At 37.6% G+C, this 26,215-nt stretch overlaps 1 protein-coding gene across 1 annotated transcript; it reads right to left on the bottom strand.

Moving 5' to 3' along the window:
- Positions 1 to 1,129: 1,129 nt before the first annotated feature.
- TDRD1 (tudor domain containing 1) lies at positions 1,130 to 25,948 on the bottom strand. Its single transcript, XM_075107860.1, has 24 exons — positions 25,874 to 25,948; positions 24,410 to 24,480; positions 24,070 to 24,217; positions 23,566 to 23,671; positions 22,289 to 22,349; positions 20,691 to 20,795; positions 20,150 to 20,332; positions 19,356 to 19,502; positions 18,223 to 18,394; positions 16,570 to 16,653; positions 16,036 to 16,212; positions 14,762 to 14,869; positions 13,785 to 13,955; positions 12,124 to 12,372; positions 10,046 to 10,168; positions 8,781 to 8,891; positions 8,412 to 8,582; positions 7,089 to 7,334; positions 6,480 to 6,596; positions 6,150 to 6,260; positions 4,818 to 4,985; positions 4,239 to 4,460; positions 3,998 to 4,044; positions 1,130 to 2,458 (listed from the first exon to the last, which is right to left on the bottom strand). Exons 1-24 carry the CDS (start codon positions 25,905 to 25,907, stop codon positions 2,366 to 2,368), a joined length of 3,225 nt encoding a protein of 1,074 aa, XP_074963961.1. The 5' UTR covers positions 25,908 to 25,948; the 3' UTR covers positions 1,130 to 2,365.
- Positions 25,949 to 26,215: the final 267 nt, after the last annotated feature.

The following is a 26,215-nucleotide window of genomic DNA, read 5'->3' as shown; positions in this document are numbered from 1 at the left end:
GCTGGAGCTGCCAAAATGGTTCTGGCAGAGCCTGGCGGGTGCTGAACCCACCCGGAGTTCTCCCTGACCGGTCCCAGGGGCGGGCTGTACCGCAGGCAGGAGCCGCCGACTGCTGCGATGCGCACACTGTTCCTGAGCAATGCTCTTGTAAATAAAAAAGTACCTTCAAAAAAAGGAAAGATAGGTTTAAGAGGGGAGAAGGTGTCAGACCCACTTGTAGTAAGAGATTGAAAGTAGACAGCAAGACCTCAAGCATCCAAGCCTTAAGCCAACACTGCCTTTCAGCTGCACTGTATCACCTTACCCAGCATCTAACACGTGCAAGGACTGGTGCACACAACCGAGCAAGGCTAGTTGAAGACTATCTTGGACATCTCTTCCCACACAAAACTACACAAAGACCAATAACTTTTAATCTGAACAGACAAAACATTCCCTTGCGCCTACCTCCCAGTGTGTAGTGTTAGGAATGGAATGCTAAATAATGAATAAATGAATAAATCAAAAATTTCAGTTGAACAAATCGATTTTCAATGAACAAATCACACTGCAGGATGTATGCTCTATGTGAGTATATGAACACTGAACAAAGTACACTCTAGTTCCTCCAACAGTAATTCATAAATGAAAATGATCTTTTAAGGATTACAAAAAAATCTTTTTCCAGTGCTCTACAATTTTTATTGAATTTATAGTACTTCCCTTTCAGAAGTGCTGTGTTATTCTAGAGTTCCAATCCACTTCTGTTTTTCTTCTCCAGAGAGGACTTAAGTCATAAGAGAGGACTTCTCCAGAATAGGAGTTAAGAAATTCTTTTTACCAAGACTGCGGATGTCATAGTTCAAGTGTTTCACATAACAACCTCTGTTTGGATATAATCACACATGGAAATTTACTTCAAAATTATATTCAGTACTAGCATTTAAATAAATATAATACACAGCTGATTGAAATCTGTTCTTGAAGTGATAAACAATTACAGATTAAAAGTAGCAGAGAAAAATAAAGCAATAGGAACCAAAGGCTCCATCAGGAAGTCCGAGGTTTCCACATTTCTTGCTTGATTTGTCCCTACACCGATGTTTCCCAAGACTTAATCTGAAATTAAAGAGTGAGCTAAGTCTCTGAACCGTAAGAAGTCTGTTTCCTTCTGCTGTCTAGAAGGATTACTGCCAGATACCTTTGTGCTGCACCATACGTACATCTCCAGGTGAAACACCAAGCACTGCTTTACACTGGTTTTTGCCCGAGTATAACAAGCAAGGATTCACTTTTCCTTTCTCCTGCATGTCAAGTGTAGACAAAGCGACTACTTTGACTGCTGTAGTCAAGTCATCTTCTGAAAAGCAATGACTAGTGCTAGGAGAGGCAGTATGTGGAAGAGCGAACAAAAACTGTGGGAGGGCTAAAGCACTGGCAAGTTGTTTTACATGTGGGCAAATGCTTGTGAAAGTCACACTTGTCCCAGGCAGTCAGAGGATACTTGAGAGCCACAATCTTGGTTCAGAACTGGAGGCACAAAAAGAACTCTAGAGACCCGAGTGCAAGAGTTTAATTATTAGATACTGCAAGAATAGGGTGCAACAAAACCCAAGGGGTGGGGGGGTGGGGAAATAAAAAAATAAAAAATAAATCTGAGGCAACTTAATGTTTTATTACACTTAAGTCAAACAAAAGTATTTCACTTCCACAATAGGTTTAATCTTCAGGATCCTTCCTATTTGTACAAAGCTCAAACTTAAAATATATACCTCATGTGGACAAAAAACTGACCCTGAAATTTCAATAACCAAATGTTTAATGTGCTCTATGAACAGTAATTTGGCATTCCTTAGTAACGTTGCCACCCAATTAGTCAGAAATGACAAGTAGGTACCAGCTACATTTTAGAGAAATACCAAAAATGTGTTAATGATTTGATTCAGTACTTTATCATATCCCAGAATGGGACTTTTCTATTGTGATGTTTCCCTTATGACGTGAAAAAACTTGATGGGGTAGAAATCCTGACAATGTAGCTACGGACAAAACAGCTCTAATACATATTACACAGTGTAAATAAAGTGTAAATAAGTGTAATAACTACGTGCGTTTAAGTGTTTACTGATTTTAGAGAGAACTACCTATATGCAGTCCAAGACAAGAAAATTTAGCTTGCAGTTTTGAAATCTTCAAGTTACATACTCATTTCACAGTAACAATGCAAGCATACAGATAAATACAGGTACTTAAACTGCAAATTTTCTACAAAGTGAATCTCATTTTTAAGCTGATGAATATACTTGCTCTTCCAAAAAAAAAAAAAAAAAAAAAAGAGCTGCAGCAACCCGGTATACACACAAATGAAACAGCACATGTCAGAGGCTTAGTGGTCCAGCAGTTTTTTCATTTCAGTGAATTCATCTGGATTTCCATACTTGTTTAAAAGGAAGAGCAGGATCTGTTCATGCTTTTTAAGCTGTGGAATAAGCAGAAAGAATTAGAAATATAAAATTCTTTTTTTAAAATTCTCTATTTCAGATTAGGGTACATCCTAAAACTACAAACAGCCGAGTCCCATATTAGTTCAATGAATATACAGTTCCTTTCTGACGTAACACCTTCTGGAGGGGGGAAAAAAAGACAGCAGAACTGCAGCTAACTTCCCCCTGCCCCCCTCACTTTTTTTCCTTCCCCTAAAGAAAAAAATTCCTTGAACCAAATTGCTGAAATACTCAAATTAGGACTGATATAAAGATCTCAAATTTGGTGTCTATTTCCTGATGTTTTTGGTTGTATTGGAATCTTCTGTCTCCTCTTCATGTGTCATAAGACTTTGAGCCAAACTTACCCACGTAAGGAAGGATGACAGAAAACAGAAAGAAACTGAAGTCAGAAGAGGCATTAGCTAGATCAAGCTGGAAGATCAAAGAGATACAGAGAGTGAAGGGAAGAGGAGGTTCAACAGCCTACTGCAGGACAGAGGAATCAACCACCTTCAGGAACAGCATAGTTTTACTGCCTTTGTGCCACTGAACTGCTGGTGACTACACTTACTCTGAAGCAGTAAAGGTCTAAATGACCTTGAACAGAAATGTTCCTTTCCTACATTCAGAATACCATAGTGCATATTTTTGCTTTTGACCTTGCTGCCTCTGGCTGGGGGGAGAGGGGGAAGTTCAAACCACCCTTGAAAGGGGTTTCTGTCTTTAAAATTCAAAGTTTTGCTCATTACTCTGACAAAGATCCTCACTTTGAGACAGGCTGATGCATCTTTTTTGGTATACTTCGATTTACTTTTATTAATCTAAAGTTCTCATTTTTCCTAAATAGCCTAAGTTAAAACAAAAATTACAAAGTTTAAAGCCAGAAAGCTTTCAACCATTACAGGAATATACAATATTGGTAAGGGACACTTCCCCCCCCGAAGAAGAAAAAAAGATCTTGCAGCTGGCAAACACTCTTAAAAACTCCAGTATTCCACTGAACTCAGATTCTCAGCCCTGGTTTCATGACTGAAACTGTGGCATGTATTAATATCAATCTCTGCTACCTGAAAACTACACTTCCTAAGAATTTTCTTACATGTGCAGCTGTCCGCCAAGTCGTATCCACATTAAAACACAGCCGTATTACTGAAAAAAAACCCAACAAAAACTATCCAGCTGCCCTTTCTCCAAATGACACAGTTTATGCAAAACACTGCAACTACCTTTACACAACAGGCAGAAGTAACACTTCTGGGCCTTCATACAGTAGAAAAAAAATAGAGCTGTATGTGTGGCAAAACACAGATTAATGAAGTCTGTGTGATCTATACACTATCCTCCCTCAGTTTCAGGGTGCTCTAATTATTACCGCATATAAAACAAGCTGAGAAGTGTCAGGATATTCACTTGGTGTGTTTCCAATGTTTTGGTTAGTTATTAACTCCCTACTCCCATTTGCTTACCACACAGGGTTTCTTCTGAATTCTGGAAATTGAAAAAAAGCTAGTATTACTTGGACTGAACCTTACTTGCATTTTTAATTCCGTGCAGCAGCATTTGGTCTCGCCTCCATTGCCTACCAAAAAAAAAAAAAAAAAAATCAAAGCAAGTGAATGAGCAAAACACACATTGCCACTGCTTCCCTAATTTAAGAAGTGTTGTGTGGAATTCTCTAAGATTTTTGGAAGCAAAAGTAAATTAGGCATCCCATGTACCCACAGTTCTTCAAGTTAAGTTTAAATTAAGAAGTAATTAAGTGAAAGTAAGTACCTTGATGTTCAGTGTGCAAGTTTTCAGCCCTGCTGGCTTTGACCAAACCTTCCATTACCAGTTTCTCAGCTACATTCAGACTACCATATTCACCAAGTTTCTCCACTGTTACTAAATTAACATTTCCATTAATCCCTTTCAGTGTAATTGTGACGTATTTATTCAATAACATTTCTTTCAACTTGTCAAGTAATAATGGAGACCACTCAGCTTTCTCTATTCCTGCAAAAAAATATAGTGCAATCAAGTTTGTTCTACAAAGAATTCATTTATGATACAACTTGAATCTTAAATAATGCTATCACTGTTTCTGAAAATATGATGCCACATTTTTCTAAATAGCTTAGACTCTACAGATAATTAACTAAAAACATACTTTCTAAAACAGCTTCTGCAGTATTAACCAGTATACTATTTCATCAGATCATCATGATGTTTTAAGGAATGAAAACCATCATCAGGATAGATACAAATTTATAATGTTCAAGAAAACAACCAGTTAGGGTTGGTTTGGGTTGCGGGGTGGGTGGGTGTGTGAATGAGGATGGAGCTTTTTTGGTCATTTTGGGTTTTTTTTACCTGCAAGCGAACATGTGATTGTCTGAAAAGGCAGCTTTAAGTAGGAATCAGTGATTGGCAGCACCTTTGAAAGCGGTAATGTTTCTGTGTTCCCATAGTCTGCATATAGTACTTTCACTGCAGACTGAGAAGCTTGTAGAACAAGAGCTCTGTACCAACGGCCATCACCTGAAAAGATTGGGACGAGAAGAATTGGATGTGAAGTACCATCTTATGAACATAGCTTATCCTGAGAACAAGAATCTATACAGTTTCAGGAATTTTTAAATACTCTGGTATATACAAAAGGTGGCTTGACAAGAAGCAAGCCCATAGCACAAGGGAATACTTTCCAATTGCTGCATTCATAAATCTTTAAGTGTTGCTTTCAGAATTTTGCTCAAATTATACAGGTAAGATTTTTACTACCATACTGTTTCAAGGATGTCTGCACACTGTATATCTAGCTCCTTACCTTTGTTTTCCAATGCATATTCCCTCTCAAAACATAACCGAAATTAAAAAGAAATAAAAGAATCCTTTTACCTCAATTATCCTAAAAGGCCATAAAAACAAACGAAAAAAAAAAACCCAAGCAAACCATCAGTGGAAGTTAAAAACAACTGTTGAACACTCAGGTGGTCTGCCTAGTATTTTTTAAATTCATCTATCCTGTTTTTCCATGAGCTGTTTTCTGATCTAGCACCCAAATTCATTTTCAGCACTTAGCCAGATCTACTGTAACAATCCACATGCAGTCAACATTTAATGAGTCAACAATATTTTATTTTTTAAATATCGAGTTAATATATCCCCAGAGTATCCCTTCTTCTGAAAGACTAAGACAATAAATTAAGTTCCCTTACTGTCAAGAATACTTTTGACAGAACTAACAATTCACTAAGCGTGGACAGCTTGGCAGGCTAACAAGGCTGAACGATGAGCTGTCATCACCAGCGTCACCGCCCTATGCTCGCACAAAGCGACAACAAAACAAACACCCAGGCACCCCTAAACCAAAAGTGGGCCTGTATAGATCCAAGTGCACTATTGCTCTGCCATGAATTTAATTCCCCTGCAATTTAGGGCAGCACACACAAAATTTCAGTTTAAACAGTAACTAGCTGTCCTTTCCTCTTAAAGCTCCATACATTTTGCAGAGTGCAACGTATTCCATATCTCTTCTCTGTCACATGGTTTCTTTGCCCTGAAGATGCAGCCAGGCCATCCTTTGTAGCAGAATTAAGAGATCTGTAAGCACTTTAAAGTTGGTGTTTTTCCTTCTTCTAAAGCAAAAATGAAAGCTGTGTTTTACCCTGGTCAAGGAAATATAAGAATGAATGAGCGCCTCACCTGAAAACCTGGCACAACAGGCTTCACCCGGTTTAGGTTTGAAGGGCTGGTTCTTACAAGATTTACAATAGCCTTCTAGTTCAATCAACTGCCTATGTAGCTTCTCTTGATCTACAGAAAAAACAAACATTTGATAACTAACCCCATTTGGGTATAATGAAGAGCATACTTACTTTTAAGCTCCCCTGCTCCTACCTTTGACATTTTTCAAATTCTTCTGTTGTCCGAGCTGCATTCCCACATGGTTCAGTTCACCATAGGCATTCATTTTATTAACTAGCTTGCAACAGGGATTTCTTACTGGTATTAGAACAGTGAACACTTTCTTACCTTTAGTCTGAACGGGTACAGCATAGAACAAGTCTGGACTTACAACTTCTGTTACACAGACAGATACGGTTTCATCTATAGCCAATTCAATTAGCTTCCAGTGCCCAAGTGAGGTTTCTAATAGAAATAGTAAGAAAATGCAGTGTACTGCTTTCCTCCAAGCACATACATATTGTAAGTAACTGTTAGATTATCTTTTTGAATTTTATAGACAACTGTGCGTCTTCAAGAAATCTAAACCAAGATAATTCTTAATTTGCTGTTTCATAAACTATTAGCGTATAAGAGTAGCTAAAGTAAAAAAACACCTCAGAAAAATAACATATTGGAAAGTAAACATGGGAAAACTGTCAGTCATACGAAATCTGTAACCCTCTACTATCAAATATTCAAGTAATATTCATTTAAGACAAACCCAGTGATCTTTGTCTTTTTGTCTATAATGCCACCTGCAGGGCAGCTTGTGTTTTTACAGTTAAAACTGACAAAATAATCAAGATTATATATGTTTTTTATTGATACTAACTATAGTTAAACAGCAAGATCACAGAAAGGCCAGAATACTGAAAATTCTTGTTCAATCTAAAAAATTAACATTCATTTAATTACCTTTTTTGTCAACAGACTTGTTTGGAAAGTTGTTTTTATCTTGTAAAACTTCTTTTACCGCCAATTTTTCAGAAGTTAGTATCTCATTGATAATTTTTGGATGGCCTGTTGAATTGTCAATAAGCTCTACACCTGCCCCGTCTCTGGAAACGGAAGTTACTCTAGCTTGAAGCTTTATCCCTGCAGTGTACATGTGAAATCTTGCTGTAGCTTCGGGAATCCATTTGCTCTTACCAGGCTTTATACCTAGGAAGCAGGAGAACTGTTCAAAATATCTCCATTAAGTGACTGTCTTCAACATTATATTTTCCTTTAAAAAAAAAAAATCCCTTTTTTTTAAAGCACAACTTGAACTAGCAAGGCTGCTTTTACTACCTTAGGGGTACACATTGTACGTCATCCTGTTAACTGGCCTCTTTCTTCCTCCTTTCTTCTAAATTAACACATTTCCTCAGGACTCACAAGTTTTGATCTACACATTTTATGATATTCCACCAAGTAAATCATTGTGCCTTAGCACAAATAACAGTGTTAAGGCTCTTTATGTTTAATATACCCCTTTTATCAAAAGGAGCAGAAACCCAAAGTTTTTTAAGATAGTAAAAAAAACCCACAGAAGACACCTTGACAGAAAATGTGGTTTTAAGCTTTTTCCTGTTTCCACATTTTTTATTTTTAAACCAAGTGGTGTACACTAGAAAGAAAGAATGAATGAATAGTTCTGCAGAATTTTGAGTGATTTGGTGTGGAAAAGAAAGAGGCAGAGAATCTGTAGAAGACTGAGAAACAGCCAGACTCTGCAGGAATCAAATGAAAAATCCCTACAGAGAACTGAAAGGCCAACTTGCTTCCTAAAACCAGATAAGCTCCTTTGCCTGCAAAAGTTTTAAGAAACAATTAAGCTGCACAAAAGCACATTTACTCCTAGTAAAGCAGCAACCAAAAGCTAGTAAGCACTACAGATGAAGCAGAACTAAACGACAAGTTCCCTTTGAACGGTAATCAGTAAGTAACCTTCGTGCAGATCACTCCACAGCACTGCCAGGAGCTCAGGGAAGAGCCACCATCTATCTTTCTGTTAAATGCCAGTCTGCTGTGTAGCAAGGCTAAAACAACAGTTCCCACAATTTCAGAGGCTGGAAGCAACACAGACATTTATTTTAAAAACAAAACAAACAACAACAACAACCCCAAACAACAACAAAAACACGCCCAAAACCAGAGTTCTGTGAAGTATACCCTGTCATCACCTCCTTCCCCCAAAGCAGCAGGTCTGTAAATTCAATAACTCTTACAAGAGAAAGAATCAGTAAGAAGATCCACCTGAGAGCCAGCATTTAATTCCTTGAAATGGAAGTTTTAGGAATGAGGATGAGATGTGCCGTATTTTATGCAGTGGTACTTCCTCAACGTTTCCGTAGTCCACAAAGCATACTTTAACAGCTCCATCTGAAGTAACATTTTGCACCAAAGCACGGTACCAGTTACCATCACCTCATTTTAAAAATTAAAAAAAAAGAAAGAAAGAAAAAAGATTACTTCCCACATTTGGTATGTCTACTAGCATTTACTTTTTAGTAAATAAGTGCAATTCTTTGTTATCCTCTACCAATGCAAACTATCAGATACCCAAATTTTTTTTTCTTTATGTTCACCCTTTAAAGACAAAAAATATTTTAGTCTGTTACTTACCAGAAAAAAAAGCACAGCAAGGTTCTCCATTCTCAGGCTTAAAAACATTTGGTGGAGTTTTCTGACAGTATTCAGACAATGATTTGTTAAGTAACTTTAGAGCGAGTAACTCTGAAAATTAGAAAGAAAAAACCTGAAGATGAGATGAATGAAATAAACTGACTTGAACTTTATGAATACTGTTCACTGTATAGCTTGCTTACAAAAAGTCTGATGGGAGTTTTCTGTGGACTTTAGAATTTCATAAAAAAAAAAACCCAAAACTGTTGACAATTAATTAAATAGTTAACTTACTAGACTTATTAGCAGGAAGAGGCGAGATAGCTGATATTTACTGACAAATTAGTTCAGTATGACAGCAAAATGACCAGTAATTGTTCCTACCAATCCAACAAGCATCCTTCACTCCACAACCTAAAGTATATTTTACAGCCAGGTAACACCATATGAATTATCTAATTTAGCTAGCGCATATGACAGATTATAGGATCTCATCCTGCTTGGTTATTTATTTTTTATATCAAGTCCTTCAGCCTGCTCTATAACATCACTTTTAGGGAGGAATTCAGTCATGTTTTAAAGGTGATAAGCCATAAAGAATCTATACTATCCCTAGATAAGTCAACGAATAAACTTCCCTCACTTTTTAAGATGTGCCCTATATTTTTTGGTTTGAATGCATTTAGCTTCCACTTCCAGACACTGAACTTCATCATGCTCTTTTTCTAGTAGACTAAAAACCCAGTGGCTATCAGAAGTCTTTATACCTGCAAACAGAGGAACGAGATATGTTTTTTTAGCTTATCTAAGAGCAAGTCAAGTCTCAAAAGCTGCGGTTTCTAATCTTAATGCTATTTTATCTCTTTGGAAATATTTGTAAGTTTTTATACATTAGAACAGGACAGAGTACTAGAAGAAAGCTCCAATAAATATTGTATGGGCATGGGGAACAGGTCTCTTATTTGCTATTCTCTGTTTAGATATCCTTTGCCTAGGTTATGGTAACTCTTTTCATTTTTCTCTATATTCTTAGATTAAACTATATTCAACTGCTTACCTTCAAAATTTTCAGATTTCAGTCTCAGAGTCACTATATACTATGGTCCTGTTTTTTCATCATTCCACTTGTATTCTTAGATACAAAAGCTCAGAGGTAAGCCTCGGTGCTATACACTCATTTGAAACAGTAATGCATTAGAACTATAAGAAATGACGGATCCGGAAGCAAAGAAACTATGAGAAAGAAAAAAGCTGAATAAACTTACCATCATTATTTGAAATCTGACAGTAGAATTCTCCAGGACTGTACAGTGTACACACTACGACATCTACTGTTTGTTGAAGAGTTAATTTACTCCACTTGCAAATTCTTTTGTTCATTTTGTCCTCTAGAGAGGAAAGAGAAGAGAACGTAGAAGAAGGAAGGGAAATTAAAATAATTTTTACAGGAAAAAAAAAATGACATATCCTGAACACTTATTCATGTCCTTGATTTTGTTGTTATAAATTTTCCAACAGACTAATTCCCAGTGAAAGCCTCTTTGCAGAATAAAAGCAAGTAAGAGAAATGTGCCAGTTGCCTAATGTATTTGATCACTACCAAGAAGGGCAAGCCATAGAGGACTGGGGAAGAGGTACAGACTAGGCTGCAACAACCTGAGCAAAAGGAACTCTGGCGAACCTTGGTTCCGGGAAACAGGCTAGGGGGCATGGAAGAAGGAAACAGCTGTTACTGAAAGAACTGGAAATGGTCTAAGGAAGAGAAAGAACAAAAAGATTAATAAAGACTAGTTGCATCAAAAAGGGCATCGCCAGCAGAGATAAAGAAGTCATCATCCCGCTCTACTCAGCACTTGTCAGTACCTGGAGTACTGTGTACAGTTCTGGTCCCCACTATACAAAAAGAATGTGGACAGGCTGGAAGGGGTCCAGAGAAGGGCCACCAGGATGATCAAAGGCCTGGGAAGCTGCCATACAAGGATAGGCTGGCAGAACTGGGTTTTCAGTGGAATAAAAGACTATCCTTCACACTGTAAGCAACTGCCAGATCCCTACTGGAAGGGACAAAGCACAGTCAGAATATTTTGAGAAATATACTCAAAGAAGCAGAAGTTGGTTGAATTTTCCACTCCAGAAGGAAGAAAGATTGACAAGAAAAGTGAAAGTTATCAAATGGATCAACGTTTAGAGAAAGCTTTAGGACACCTAACAACTGTGAAATATAGTTACTCTTCTGAACAAAGATCATAGCATAGTTTGGGTTGGAAGACACCTTTAAAGGACATCTAGTCCAACCCCCCTGCAGTGAGCAGGGACATCTTCACCTAGATCAGGTCACTCAGAGCCCTGCCCAGCCTCACCTTGAATGTTTCCAGGGATGGGGCATCGACCACCTCTCTGGGCAACTTGTGCCAGTGTTTTACCACCCAGACTGTAAAAAATTTCTTCCTTATATCCAGTCTAAATCTACCCTCCTTTAGTTTAAAACCATTACCCCTTGTCCTGTCACAACAGGCTCCGCTAAAAAAGTTTGTCCCCCTCTTTCTTATAGGCCCCTTTAAGTACTGAAAGGCTGCAATAAGATCTCCCTGGAGACAACCCCATGTCCTGGCCACAAGGCATCTAGTGAGGAAGATCAAAAGTAAGAGATTTGGACATATTCCTGACAAGACGACTTCCCCTAGTTTTCAGTACAGATGGATCAGGAGAGAATATATGGTTTTACCAGACACAGGGTGGAAAAGAGGGGCTTAACATGCTTTATATGAGCGAAGGTAGGAATATTCCCACAACACAAAGAAATCTGACAGAATTTGCAAATCTCTCAAAGTGAAGCTTTGGTCACAAAATGAAAAAAAAAAAGGCAATTAGGCATAGCCTTGAAGTCGTATAGGCTACTGCAGTCAAACAAATGTTCAAGGACTAAATATGTGGCTTTAGGTGTAAAATACAGGACAACAAAGAAGAAATGCTATTTGAGCTAAAGGATGAGGACATAAGAATAAGCAGGTACTTAACCAGTCATATCCTACTTCAACTGAAAATTATAAGACTTCTAACAAGAGAAAGTGAAGTACTAGTATGGTCTCCCAAAAGTAAGCAATTGCAACTTCTTTTATGTATGCACACACGCACACGTATATATATGTACATACACACAGGGACACACACAGGGACACAATTTCTTCATGGCAAAGTTGCCATGGCTAAACTTCAGAGCTGTGAAGGCTAGCCTTCATGAGCGAGACTGTAAAGTTCTTACCAGTTAAGAAATTGCATTCTTTGTACCCACTCTAGTAGGAGGTTAAATAATGCCAGTTCAGCAGGATGTGCTCATACTCACCATTTGCTTGCTTAACGTCAGTCATTCCAATTGCTGGTAAGGCCATCCTCAATTCCTCAGCTGCACAGCCTTTCTCTATGAGACGGCTCGATACATTTATTACTGGAGTAACTGATGCATCTACAAGATCCACCACAGATCTATAACCCTCTTTATCCACTACTTTTACTGTGAACACTTTGTCTTTCACCAGTTGTTTCATAAAAGAAATAGCTTTTGAGGTCCATGCTCCTAATGGTGGCTTTACACCTAAAAAGTCACATAGTATGGAAAGGTTGTGAGGACAGTCCAAGTCTTGACAATATGTGGAAAGGTACAACAACGCTGTTCAAAAGAATAGATTAAGCAGCAAATATGCCAAGTAACTCGCTCCCACTCCTCCTGCTTGTAACAAGATTCCAAACCCAATTATTTAGATTCTTAACTTTTGTAGTAGTTGGATTTAATAAAAATCTGCCAAAGTCATGTACAACTAGTCTATTACATAAAGAGAAGCATAAGTTCAGATTTAATATGTCCTTAGTATGAATGTCTATAAGAAGTTTCAGTCTCTGGGTCTCATGAATACAGCCTATCGTTTTGAACATTAACCATCACTCAGCCAATGTATCTGCTGCTGTAAGCTTCTTCCTCCTTAAACATTTATTCTTTGTGCTACTAAATTTATTTTTAAAATGCAAGTTATAAGCAGAATTTTATAGTAACAGATTGGCAGAAGTTGCCTTCCAGAAAGATACATTTTATGTAGCAGTAATCCTTGACTCTAATCAGGAAACACCTTATCTGATCATTTTTGTGTGTCCATGATGTGTTTAGGACCTTTCTTAGTCTTAGAACACTGTATCAGCTATAGGCATCATGATTTGCCCCAGAAAAGAGATTTCTTGCAGTCACATTCCATATCCATAGGTTCTGTCTCTACATATAAGGGAAGCATTGCTTCATGTTTTCCTCCAGAGTAAGCAGCTAGAATACTGCTCTGAAGTTTACCAAAAATTCGAAAAGCAGGTTAAATATTAAGTATTGTAAAGGAAGGATAGATGTCAAGTATTCTAAAGGAAGGGTACTGAAGCAAAGGGGTGGACTATCTTGCACAGTGATAAGAACAAACAAAAAAATTCCAACAGCAGGTTAAATAAGTATGTCAAAAAAAAAAAGAGATTATGCTTGAGACAGGATGAGCTAAGAAGCATCAATGTCCTTTCCAACTTGACAGTTTTCACAAGCCTATGGAGAGGAGTCTAACAGCAGTTTCACTAGAGTTGCCCCAGGGGAGGGGGACAGATACAGTTCTGAATTTCAAGCTATAAAATTGGAAATTTTACCTTTCCCTGCAGTATAGAACCACAACAGATCTAAGAATTCCACAAATCCAGTAGGTGACTGAATTTTGCTTAGAACAAAAGCACATGCAAAACCCAACAGGTATGTTAACATAACACGGTTTTCCAAATATACAACTGCAGGTCACCAGGTACATTAGGAAAGATTTGTCACACTCTGTAGGTATGCCACAACAGTTACGAATTCTGGAAATAATGCCTATTGTTACCTCCATCCTTCCCCATATTTCAATATAAGATACTACAGGTGTGATCGTTATCTAACCCCACTTACTTTGCCTCTATCCAGTTTGCAACAGCTTATCATTTACTTCATACCTGCCAAGGTACATCTGATGGCTTGAGCTGGCAAGTCCATTAATCTTGGAATCATAGGACAAAGTCTAGTCAGTGGAAGAACTTCAGAATTACCATAATCTATATAGCCCACCAAAACAGAATCTTCAGAAACATATTCTATAACAGCAGCACGATACCAAAGACTGTCTTCTAGAAAAAAAGAGAGATGTTCATTGTACTTGCTTTTAACTTTGGAGAACAGAATGATTTTTTTGCAGACCAATATAAAAACACAATGTCAATCTCAACATAAAACCAGCAGCATTACAGTTCACACAAACCCTTACAAAACCCTAATGGATGCAACACCTACCACCATCACCCATTGTACGAGCTGAGCGTTGCAAACTCATTCTTTCTGTAAAGACGTCCCCCCCCCAGTTACATACTGCGAGAAAGAACTGATTACATTATGTGGATGTAGTGCTTAAATTCAATACATTTAACCAAACAGCAAATGGTATCTCAGCTAACCATAATGGCATGCAATTCAAAGGCCACATAACAGAACTAATAGTATCTTAATTCCATTAAAATATTTGAGAAATAGAAATACAACCTTACTCAAGTTTATCAAGACATCTGAGGTACTGAACTGATAGCTTTCCCTAGCGCTAGGCACCTGAAATCAGTGTCCATTCAAATGCCAAGACAGCTTATTGGCAGTGCTAGCTTTTCCTGAAAAAAAACTCCCTTAAACAGAAATGAACTCAGTGTTAAGAGTTTGCTCAATGAATGGACCATTTTATGGTCTTTTTTAAAACTAGTATTTTTTAGATGTCATAATTTGCTATTAATTTTTTTTAAATCACTACCAAACGCTATCCACAACTAAAACCAGACACAACTAAAAAACTCTATACGAAAAATTTCTAAACATAATTACAAACTGTGTTTATTTTTGTAATAAATTAAAGCAACATATATCAAGAGCCACATTTTCACTCCATTTTTACCTGTGAATTGAGCACAGCACACATTTCCAGCAGCAGGACGGAAAGCTGGACTATTGGGAAATTCGTCACAATGTTTATTAAGAGACACTTGAAGTTCAGCAAGTTGACCTGATGTTAAAATATATAGGTTTTGCAACATACACTGTCTTGTAATTACTATAAAAGTACACAAATCTTAAGTTCAAAGCCTGGAAGAACATTTTGTAGTACAATGGAGATTATTTCACGTAATGTTTAACATAATACCAAAACAGCGATGAGACTATGACTCTTCAATCACTAAGATCGAAGAGAGTCCTCACATGAGCCTGAGGAATCACAGTGGTAAAGAGAACACACAAGGAAAACTAGTCACAGACTTTCTCAACACAGGAACAAAACTGAAGCCAGTAGGCATTGAAACCAAGCTAGTGGAGGCATGCTAGAATGAAACCATGGAAGACCGGTCTTCAAACAACAGGCAGATGACAAGCGTCATTTCTTGCTGAAGGACGTGCCATGCTATGAGTCTACCTAGAATTCACAGAAGAGAAATCTTCTGAAGCTTAGGAGATATACCAGGTCACATCCAGCTGCAAAAGACCTTTTAGATAAAAAAAAAGAAATGCTGGCTCAGACACATCTCACAAACTTACTCTGCTCTTATTCTTCCCCAGACATCTGCTTACGCACACTGTGGGAGATGCACCAAGAGCCCCTGCAGCCTAGCACTCTGTAGTGTTACTTAGGTGTTACATTTTACTGTATCAGAAGACAACAAAGCAAAGTTTGGGGACTATTATCTGGCCATCTCACACTCGGATATTCTCCCCATACTAAAAACCAAAGAAGTTCAGTCCCTGCACCCAGCCTCTAAGCAAACACCTCCCTCCAGTGGTAAAGCAACAAGGCAATATAGGAAATAAAAAAAGTAATTAGAAACTCACACACATTTCTGGAATACATGAAAGAACATATTTAACATTAAATATTTGTGATCTAAATTGACTTCAGATTGCTAAAATCCATGCCACATCACCCTCCTACTTTGCGCTACTGAGACTGCCCACAGATTATCACCCTACAGGTAAGCAAGCAATATTAACAGCTAACACCGCCAAAAATATCCTCTGCAACACAGTGGCTCTTAACTGACTGAGGCGTGGTCTGAAGCTACAGGGAATCACCATTTCAGGTCAAACTACAAGACCAGCAACACCTCTCTCCAGCCACTCTACTGAAGAGAAAAATGCCATACCAAGTATCTTACATCTCGTTTTCAGTGCATCACTTACGGGCACCATGCATCTGCTGACAGAAGAATTCGTCTGGATTTTGAATGCAGGAAACCACACCAGAAAATGCATCTCCAATACATACAGAGACACACTCTGCTACTGAATTAGCACAGTGAAGAAATTCTTCATCTTCACATATTTTTTCTTTACTTCTCTTAGAATGGTTTCCTGACGCTGTACATCGAAAAAAGGAAAAGAAGAGGTTGCTGATCAAAAGCTAGACGACTTTGAAAATTTAAACATGCTGAAGCACTTTTTTTTTGCTGATTCTTTAGACTTTGAAGGCTCCTGTCATCCATTTAATTAATGCTCACATAATCATCACTAAACAAGTACTTTATACTATTAAAGAGCATACATGATACTGTCATTAGTGAACTGAAGGAAGCTTCACTAGCCAATATTTTAAGTAGGACATGACACTAGTGAGCAGCTAGAATATTTACTGCAGAGTATCACGCAACACGGGAGGACCTAAAATTCCCCATGAATTTTGTGTCTCTTACTAAGAAGTTTGATTTGCTTGCCTACCTCTTAGAGATTGTCCTTGTTTGTCACTACTTCCTGAAGTTGAATCTGACCTCGTTTCTAAAGGTACTTTATCTAGGCAGTCTCCTAAAATACAGATGTAAGAAAAAGTTAGTTACCATACAAGATAAGTTATCATTTAGTTTCATTTCAGAACCATCTTCTGAGCCTGACCTATATCCCAAGATGAGCATGTTCTACTTATTTGTTGAGCACTTAATATGCTTAGAATGCAAAATAAGTTTCAGAGTAACTCAACTACTTGAGTTTTCTGAAGACGTTCACAGATCCAAGACTGTTTGACTAAATAAAATGAGCAAATCAGTAACAGTCAACATTTACTCATAGTCACTAAAGACTGTTAGCTGAAAAACTGATCACATCTTTTCAGACACGATTCCTAACACGTCCATATTTACAACACTGAGCATGCAATGATTTAACAGGATTTACAAGGAAATCTCGGGTTGCTTAGCTGTTATGCATTCCATTTCCAGTGCATGAAGCAGTATTCCAAGCTTTCAATATAATTATTTTCAACTGAAAACCTGAATATAGGTATTTAAGTTTCTTGTAAAATCATGGAATAGATGCATGCAACATCTCACGAATGCAGCAATATTTTTGTGATCTGCTCTCCAAGAGGTTGGCAAGTTATGCTGTTTTGCCATTAATGTGCTGTAAAGCAACCAAATGTGAAATATGCCCAAACCAACTCTGAATCTGTTGAATTTACACAGGACTATGGTGAACCATCATTTTATAAATTGCAGAGACTATGACATGGAGATAAGCTTCCTGCACATCAGGAATTTTAGCAAGCTAAGAGGATCAAACACCACTTCCTTCAAAGTTTCTATGGGCTGCCTATCAATGAAAAGAATATGCTCTTCGCATTATATCGTTCTTGCTCTGCAGCCAGAAACAGACCCAAACAAAATAGCCCTCCAAATAATGACAACAGGCACACCTGTGTATTGATCTGGTTCCACAAAGCCACCCCCCTCAGCTTGACCAAAAATCGGAATTCAGACTCCTCAAAAGTCAGGTGCTCTGCCTGTCTCTATCAGTGAGGCTTGCTAAGTTAGATATATAAACATGCTTAGAGTTCTCCAACTACATGGAACATATCCAGTGGTTGCACTTTCTTTGCGATACTCTTCTAGTGAGCGTGGTATGAAATATAACAAGAGCTGGTAAAAGCCTTAGTGGAACTAGAAGCCGATACTATAATTTTTTGAAAAGTTAAAAAATGAATGAGACAAAAGGAACAACATGGTCCCAAATTTGCATGCATCTATTAAAACAGAAAAATAAACAAGATAATCAAGAAAATGCTGAATTTTTTTACAATTCTACTAGAAAAGTAACCTTAATAAAACTCAGGATTATTAAGCGTATCAAGATATTTCAGTTACAGACATTTTAAAGTTACCTCCATAGGGAATGGTGAAATAAAAGAAAATATATAAAAAAAAGAAGGAAAAAATCAAGGGGCATGTTGGGAGAGTACAAGAGGGTAGAGTGCAAAAGTAAAAAACCTCTCCTTTTATAAATGTATTGGGCAGGGGTAGGAGGAGGGAAAGTGAACATAAAAGACTTACCAGTTGGGTTTTACCAGTTGGGTTTTTTCCCCCCACACTACCAAGTACTTACCAAAATCTGGAAGAACAACATCTACAGCAAAACTCAACATCAGTTCCTCCTGTAACACGTCAACAACAGTTACTGAACAGTGCTTTCCCATGATTTGAGAAGAAAAGCCGGCAATGCCTTCATTCCATCCTTTTTCTTTTGGATCATAATTAGCAAAGAAACACTTAATGGCCTGGAAAGAATTACAATTAGAACAAGAGGGGATATGGGGTTGTTTGCCCTGTAGAAAATGTGACTAAATAATTAAGGCCCTTGGAAATATCTTGCATATGAAAGTTAAAGCTAATGTTGGAACATGAAGCACTATCAATTCAACTAACTTCTTTACAAGAGATTTAAGAATTAAGAAATTAATTTCAAACTGTAAACTACATTTCTTCTGATTCTCCCACCACTCATGCTGTCTTACGTAAGGCATGGCTTCACATAACATCTGACCACAGGTGCATGTCCTAACTTGCCCTCAGCAGACACTGAGGGCTTTAAGCCAAGAAAAGAGCTCTCAAAATCTTTTATGGACCCAGCAGAAAGTCATGCGAACAAGCTATGAAAGACTGCCAATAGCTATGACCAATAGACATAGCTGTCACTGGTTGAAAGAATGCTTCTCTATTCTTCTTTGTGCATAGTTAAACATACAAGTTTAACTCACAGTTTAAAGCTTGACCATCTATTTTGTAACGGAAGACATTTGTATGGTATGGCAACAAACTCAGACCAACAGCTGTCCTTACTCCAAACAAAAAGTTTGCCCAAACTACAATGGATTTTTCACTAGCACATGAGATCAGATTAGAATATGCAGACAGAATGTTTCCCCTGCTGTCCTGCTGTGTAAGAAGGACGTGTGGACCTAACTGCCCTGCAGGGCTTTTTTTTTTAAATCAGCTCAGGACCCAAGAATTCTGGGACTGGGAAGCAAAAAGCCAGGCAGCCTTCCTCACTCGTGTGGAATAGCTAGGGAACATTACAGAGGGTGAACTCTGTATAGTATAGTAGAGCAGTTTTTATGCATCACTTTCACTGCACACAAAATACTGCGACAGTGACAGTTACACTGAGACATGAGTTACGCTCATTTCAGAGCTGTTCATTTAAAATACCTCAGCTACTGTTAGAAAAATAGAACTCACACATGGAGGAAACAACAGGTCAATGTCTCTGTGCAGAGCTTTAATCCAGGACAGTGGAATATTTTCTTCATTCCCATAATCGATATAGAATACTTGTGCTTTCTTTTTCAATATATCAACATCTTTCACCAGTGCTCTATTCCAGGTCTGTGTAGGAATAAAGAATAATCTTAGTAAGAACTCAACATATTTTGCTTTACTTCATCAGGTTTATCAACAAAGGCACTGACCAATGATGAAGTGACTCAAATGAACACAGTTCACTGCAGAGTTGACTGCTGTGAAGGTAAAATACTACTCCTATGGATATTGGCTACTGTACAGTAAATCAAGCATCTGCTAACAATGGAGGACAAAAAGGGGAAGAAATAAAAAAAGGGGTGAGAAGGGAAACAGGAGCTAGATGTGGCTATAGAAGTGCAACCAGAAAAACCAGGTAAGAAATGAAGTAAGAATAACTTCCTCAATTAAGTAGAGTCATCTTCCAAACTGTCCTAACTACAGCAGTTTAAATTTGTTAAGAACATCCACAGCCTTCAAGCAACAGCAGGACAAACAGTGCCTACAGGGCTCATGAACATAAACATGTAGAAGTAAACTTTTTAGAGGTGGGGAAAAAAGTCAGTACCTTAAATTTGAGTTCCAGATGTTATAAAGCTAGTTACTACCACAATTCCACCACAATAAACTGATCTCTAATTAGCAGCCTTCACTAGTAGAGTCATAAAAGCAAAACATGTAAAATATGACGAGCTCAAAACAGAATGGTTATTTTACGGATAATTAGATGTTACCTGATCCAAAGAACACCTTGCAATGCAGACTTCCCCTCTGACAGCAATATATTGCTCTTGAATAACTGTGTTAGCATAACAGTCTTGCAGTTTCACAGAAAGTTTACTGATCTGGTCTAAAACTTCTGGCGAACTCATCTGTATATAAAATTCACTTGGACTCTTGAACTCTGTTACTCTACCCTAAAGAGAAAAGCCACAGTAGAAGATATTTATGCAAGAACAATCTACAGTATATTATTCAGGACCCATGTTCATTTCAATAAATGCATTTCACCCTACACCTGATGATGTTATTTTGTTTTGAATCTAGCAGTAATTAACTGCAGGGAACAAAACCAGTGATGTTTGCCTTCACAGAAACAATCTTACTCACTCACTTCCCCCCAGCTTGTGTTTACTCATGTTTTTAAACATAAAGGAATTTTACATATGAACAAAATAAGACAAAACACTGGGGTGAGACACAGCTATATATGCTTAACAAAGCTTCAAATGCAACCGAACAACGCATTGTATGATTCTTCCAAAATAACAGTACCTTTACTTCCATAGCTTTTTTGATCCCTAGAGTCTGGAGATCTGAGATCATTATTTTCTTGATGTCCTCTTCTGTCTTGAAAGGATCCACATAAGCTGAATTTCCCTATTCAAAACAGCTACAAGTTACATTTAAACTGGAGTCGGTCAGCTGTAGCTCCTTGTACTAACAACTGAAAAAAGACTTCTTTATCATTTCAAGAAACACCTTAAAAAGTGCTTTTGTTGTCTTTCAATAAGAAGTCTTACAAACTTTGTATTACTCTTGAAAATAACTTAAAACATTATAACAGAGATATATTGAACAGAATGAAAAACACGTGCTGAAGTCTCACACATTCACATCTTCCTTTCACACCTGTTTTACAGGACAACTCAGCTATATTTCCTGTTTACGATGGTCTCATGAAAAAGAGGAATTGAATTCCACCTGCTTCCTTGTAGCCTTAACACCAGAGTAGGTTATAGCTACTGTTTTAATTGCTGGCATCCATTTTTAAAACAAGTCTAAACATTTAGTGTAACCTGCCTAACATACACCATCTGTGTCTGTGACATCCTAAAAACATTAGAAAAATAATCTCATCCAGATCCTTCAGGGAAACTTCTTTCACATTTGGACCAACATACCACAGATAATGCATGATGACCAAGATTATCATTGCAACTGCCAAATTAATTGTTTATTTACAACAAAGATCCTTCCAGGAAATTTTCCTTAAAAAACACATTTCACAGGATAATAGCAAAATACATATAAATATATTGCATATTGAACAATATTTAATCAGTTGTTCAATTTTATTAGAACACAGTCACAAGTACACACACAGCAGAAACTTATTAGGATGAACCAACAGAAGTCTAACGACCCAATACGAAGTCTCCTTTCTAAATTCCTTCAAAAGTCAAACAGAAGAATCAGCTACTTCAAAGAAGTGCATGACAAAGGACTCTTCTTGTACTGTGCAAACATGAGGCTAGTTGGGGGTATACACATTCACTCGCTTTCATAAATATTAAGAAACCACAAAGACACCAAAATGATCTCCTGCAGAAAAGTTCATAGGAAGACTAGAGGAAATGTTTGGCTGAAAGTTAGATGAAAAGAGGCTTCAAAACATTGCAAAGGAGAACTGTGTCATGTTTAATTCCTGCTACAGAAAGAATCAAAAGCTATCTGCCTCTGTTACCACACAATACTACATTAAACGTACATCTCAGATAATTTACAAGGCTCCAAGCATCAGCTCATGATCTATGCAGAAAGCAAGACACCAGAATTTTTCTGAACTGGACAAGCTACATCTGTTTCCTTCCTAAAAATATTCCTCTAGCAACATCACGCTCGTCTTGATTTTTAACTTTTTCACAGATGTTTTTTCACACGAGTTGTCTGATAGTGTTGCTAAGGGCTCTAGAAGTAACATGTTTTTGAATGCTTCTACCAGTAATTTTTGATTTGAAGCACTGGTCTTTCTAAAAGGAGTAGATTTTCATCTTTGGAACTTGCTCCCTTCCTGTACAGGTTAAACTAAGCATATTGCAACTAGCTCACAGCAGATCCATTCAAGACATAGTGAAAATTGTATTCTATACCTTAGGATAAACTCCCTTCTCTGTTTTAGCAGGTAACTTGCCTCCATTTTTATTACTTACACTGTAATCAAAGAAAAAGATGTTAGTTTTGAAGTACCAAAGACAGAGAAGTAGCATTCCTAACATCTATTTGCAAATAGAGCAAAAAGGCTGAATTCATAGTATGTGGGTTTTGTCAACCCTTATTCCTTCTCCAAGAAAGTGCAGAATGGCAAGTTTGTTTGTTCTCTGTGATGCAACGTCTGGTGTTTTTTTCCTGATGCCATCAACAAAAAACACATTAATTTTTTTTAAAATGGAGAAGAAATCTTACACTGTTGTTGTGGAGTTCTGCTAACACTGTAATCCCAACCCAACTTTAGGAACTATAAAATGGCAAAAAAAATAAAGTTGCTATTTCATTTGAATACATAAGTAATATCCAGATAACATATATGCCAGATTGACGCTGTGTCGTGTCGTCCCCCCCCCATTCAGTCACTGTAGCAAAACTTGTGGGGAAAAAAACATCTCTTGTAAACTTTGATTATGGACACCTGGTTGCAGATTCGCTGAACTGCAATCATCATTCCTTGTTAGAGATTGTCAGCTTAAACGCTCAGATCACTCCCCTAAACCGTTCCAAAGCCAGCCAGTCAGTTTGTACTGTCATAACCTAATGGTGCTTACTTTAATTGAAACAGATTAGGGAGCGATCTCTTGAGCATCTAAACTGGCATGTTGAAAAGTGATAAAACAGCTGGAGAATGGCCTGGCTGAGACAACCTCTAATTGCAGCTGTGCTCAAAGATAAAATATCCATGAAGTCCACTGAGGCTACAGTTAGATTCAAAGCATGCCCCTTCAGAGTCTGTTAAATGCAATCCCTTAACCATGCCACTGCTGGAAAGCAGAGTGTTGTTTCTCCTCCCTTCCCTATGTCATCAACAGCAGTAAGAGAGTCATGTGAGAAGCTGGTATTCTTACTGCATGCTCACATAGTTCTGACACAAGTAAAAATAATGTTTGCTTTAAGTCACACTACAGAACACCTCAAGAATTCCAACAATATCTTTCAAGTCAGCCTTCTAAAGCAGCTGAGCTGAGTTTTCTGACAAGCATGAGATAATGCAGTACTAGCCTAAGAATACTAAACATATTTTACTGTAATAGTGTCATTACATGGCCATGTAAGTTGTATTGGTACAATACAGTATAGAACAGTATATTGTACAGTATAAAATAAAGTATATTGTCTTTCTGTAAAGATTATTTAGCAGAACTTTTGACAAGCTTACTTCTGTTTAATTGGTTCACATACAACACTATGTGCTGGCCAATCTTTCTTCTGACAATCCGAAGAGCAATAGTATATTTGCTTGCATTGTGAACATCTGAGGGATCCTTAAAAAAAAAAAGTCAGATATAAACAGCTATAGCAGAAGAGACAACATCTGGTAAGACACAGATTCTATGTATTATTTAAAAACTGCTTTACAAGATGGTTCCGGTTCTAAGCACATGTATGTAGATATTTGTATTCACATATAGCTATCAGATATTACTGCCCCAGATGCCCCAAGTTCCTTCTATATTTAGGAAAGAAAAAACAAATTTTTTATTAAGGAGCTGCTCTCTTCTGTTTATCAGTTCCACAACTCCAACTCTGTTCTGAATAATCACTATACTTGCATCTGAGAGAAAAATATACATCCATTTTAAGATATTTCTAAGCAAACCTTCTGATGAGGTTTCAATCAAATATGTTACTCATCACAGACCACAGGGCAACAGGCACTTACCAAACAGACCACAATGATGGCAAGTCCTTACTGGAGGGGGTGGTATTAATGAACTAAAGAGACTCTTATCATAGCCAATAGAGAAAACATTTTCAGAGGAATACTGCCATTTCTTTGGCTTCTCATGAATCGAATCAGAATGCATCACCTGTAGAAGAAAAATTTTAAGTGGTTCTTACCATAAAAAGCTGCCCATTAGGGTAGAAACATCCTCATATACCAAAATGTGACAACAAAGTAAAAATTTCCAAGTTCTGGAAAGAGCAATACATGCTGACCATTTCTGCTATCTAAAAATGCTCAGAACATTTGGGGCAATTATAAAGCACCAATAACTCACCATATTTCCTTTATCAGTTGCAGCTCTCAACAGCGAATTCCCTCTACCAGTTATGCCTTCCATGGAACTTCCTAGGAGCAGAAGTATTTGCAAAAAGGGATCTGATTTAACAATGCTAATGCATGCCTGTGTTATGGAGTATCTGCAGAAGACACAAGGCTTTTATCAACTCCTACTATTCTGCTAACATGTTTGAGCCAATGAAGGTGCCAGGACCATGACACACTCTGGAAGACACTTCATGTTATCACCCTGATACTAAGTTTATTCAAACCTACCATCAGTGCTGTTATTAAAGCAACAGTTTCAGAGCTCTGTGCTTATCACTCGATAGAGGTCTTCATGTCTTCCATCCATAAATTTGTTCCAATTGAAGTTCTTCAGCAGGAACAAAAAAAAACTGTACATAATTTCCAATATCCACAGGGCAAATCAGAAAGGGCAATTTTACAGTAGCTGTAACATTACAAATTTCTTTCAATACTGTTGAACATGTGGTCTATGTTAAGTTTATACTTATGCATAGTTTTGTCACATCAACAAGTATTCAGAAACAAAATATTCTGAAACAAGAGATTTCTGACTTTCCAGTGAGTGCCTAATAAGCCTTGTGGTCTTTCTGGTGAGTTTGTTCTTTATCAAACAACTCTTACACAACAAAGATTTAGCTAGGTCTGCATACCAATATACTAGGAACTATCATTTTATAAGTGGGCAACTCATTTACCTACAAAAAATTTGTTTCAGTTGTAGACTACACATGCCACTTTAAGCTTGTTCCACTCTGGCAGGCTTATTAGCCCAAGTGCTCCACAGAGCCAACATAAAGCTTATGCGGCCTTTCTTCCCCAACTTGGCCTGAACTAAAACTCTTGCCTAACATGAAATCAAACTTCGTGAACGCTCCAGACCAAAGATGTCTACATACCAAGCCATCTCAGATCTCCCAGAATCGAGTCTTTTTTCCCACCCCATTTGGCGTAAAAGGGAACATGGATCAGACACTACTGAGGCACTGCTGATGACAATACACATTGCTGAAGGAACTCCCACTGCACGTATCTGCACCTAATTCCCCAGTACTCCAATTACCCTGTTTTTTCAATTAGCTAAGGCATTCCAGCCCACACAAGTTTGGATAACTAGGAGTTAGCTGTATTTGTAAGCCATATTCATGCTGACAATGTTTATCAATAATCAAACATATACAGAGTTACAGAAGGACAAAGTCAAGATACCTTTGGCAAGCTTTGGACAAAGTGTCTCTTTTACTGCATTTGTGCTGCAGTTAAAACTTTCTATAATGTTTCTACACTTGGCAAAATAACATCCTGTACTGTCTGTTCACAAAAGACTGCTTTTTGTTGGACATCTCAGAAATTCAGCCTCAAAACCGAAAGCTTTTCAACAGAAAGTTGGTACCTATGATTCTGCTGCTTTAACCTCCACCTTCAACTTTCTTACCTTTGTTCTTCATGTCAAGCTGTTCCGCCATCATGTAGATGTTCGCGTCAGAGTATGACAAAAGGTGGCTGTAGGCCAAATAACTGCAAAAGCACAGATTTAAAGATTAATTCAGACAGGCACACAAATATTTTAATATTTTTAAGTCATGTTCTGAAGTTATGTTTAAGAATCAATGTTGGAAGGTTGATTCGCCACTATGTCTTTAACTTGTACTGTAAAAAGTTAAATACTTTCTGCATTAAAGAGATAAAAAACAAACACTCCAGATTAAAAATAAGTTAAAAACAAGAGTCCTCTGTGACAGGAAAGCACTGACGACCAGGACCTGAACACTCAGCT

This window comes from Phalacrocorax aristotelis, chromosome 12, assembly GCF_949628215.1.
Source record: "Phalacrocorax aristotelis chromosome 12, bGulAri2.1, whole genome shotgun sequence".
NCBI lineage: Eukaryota > Metazoa > Chordata > Aves > Suliformes > Phalacrocoracidae > Phalacrocorax > Phalacrocorax aristotelis.
The sequence above is the reverse complement of the archived record's forward strand: the minus strand, read 5'-3'. Positions and strand labels throughout refer to the sequence as shown.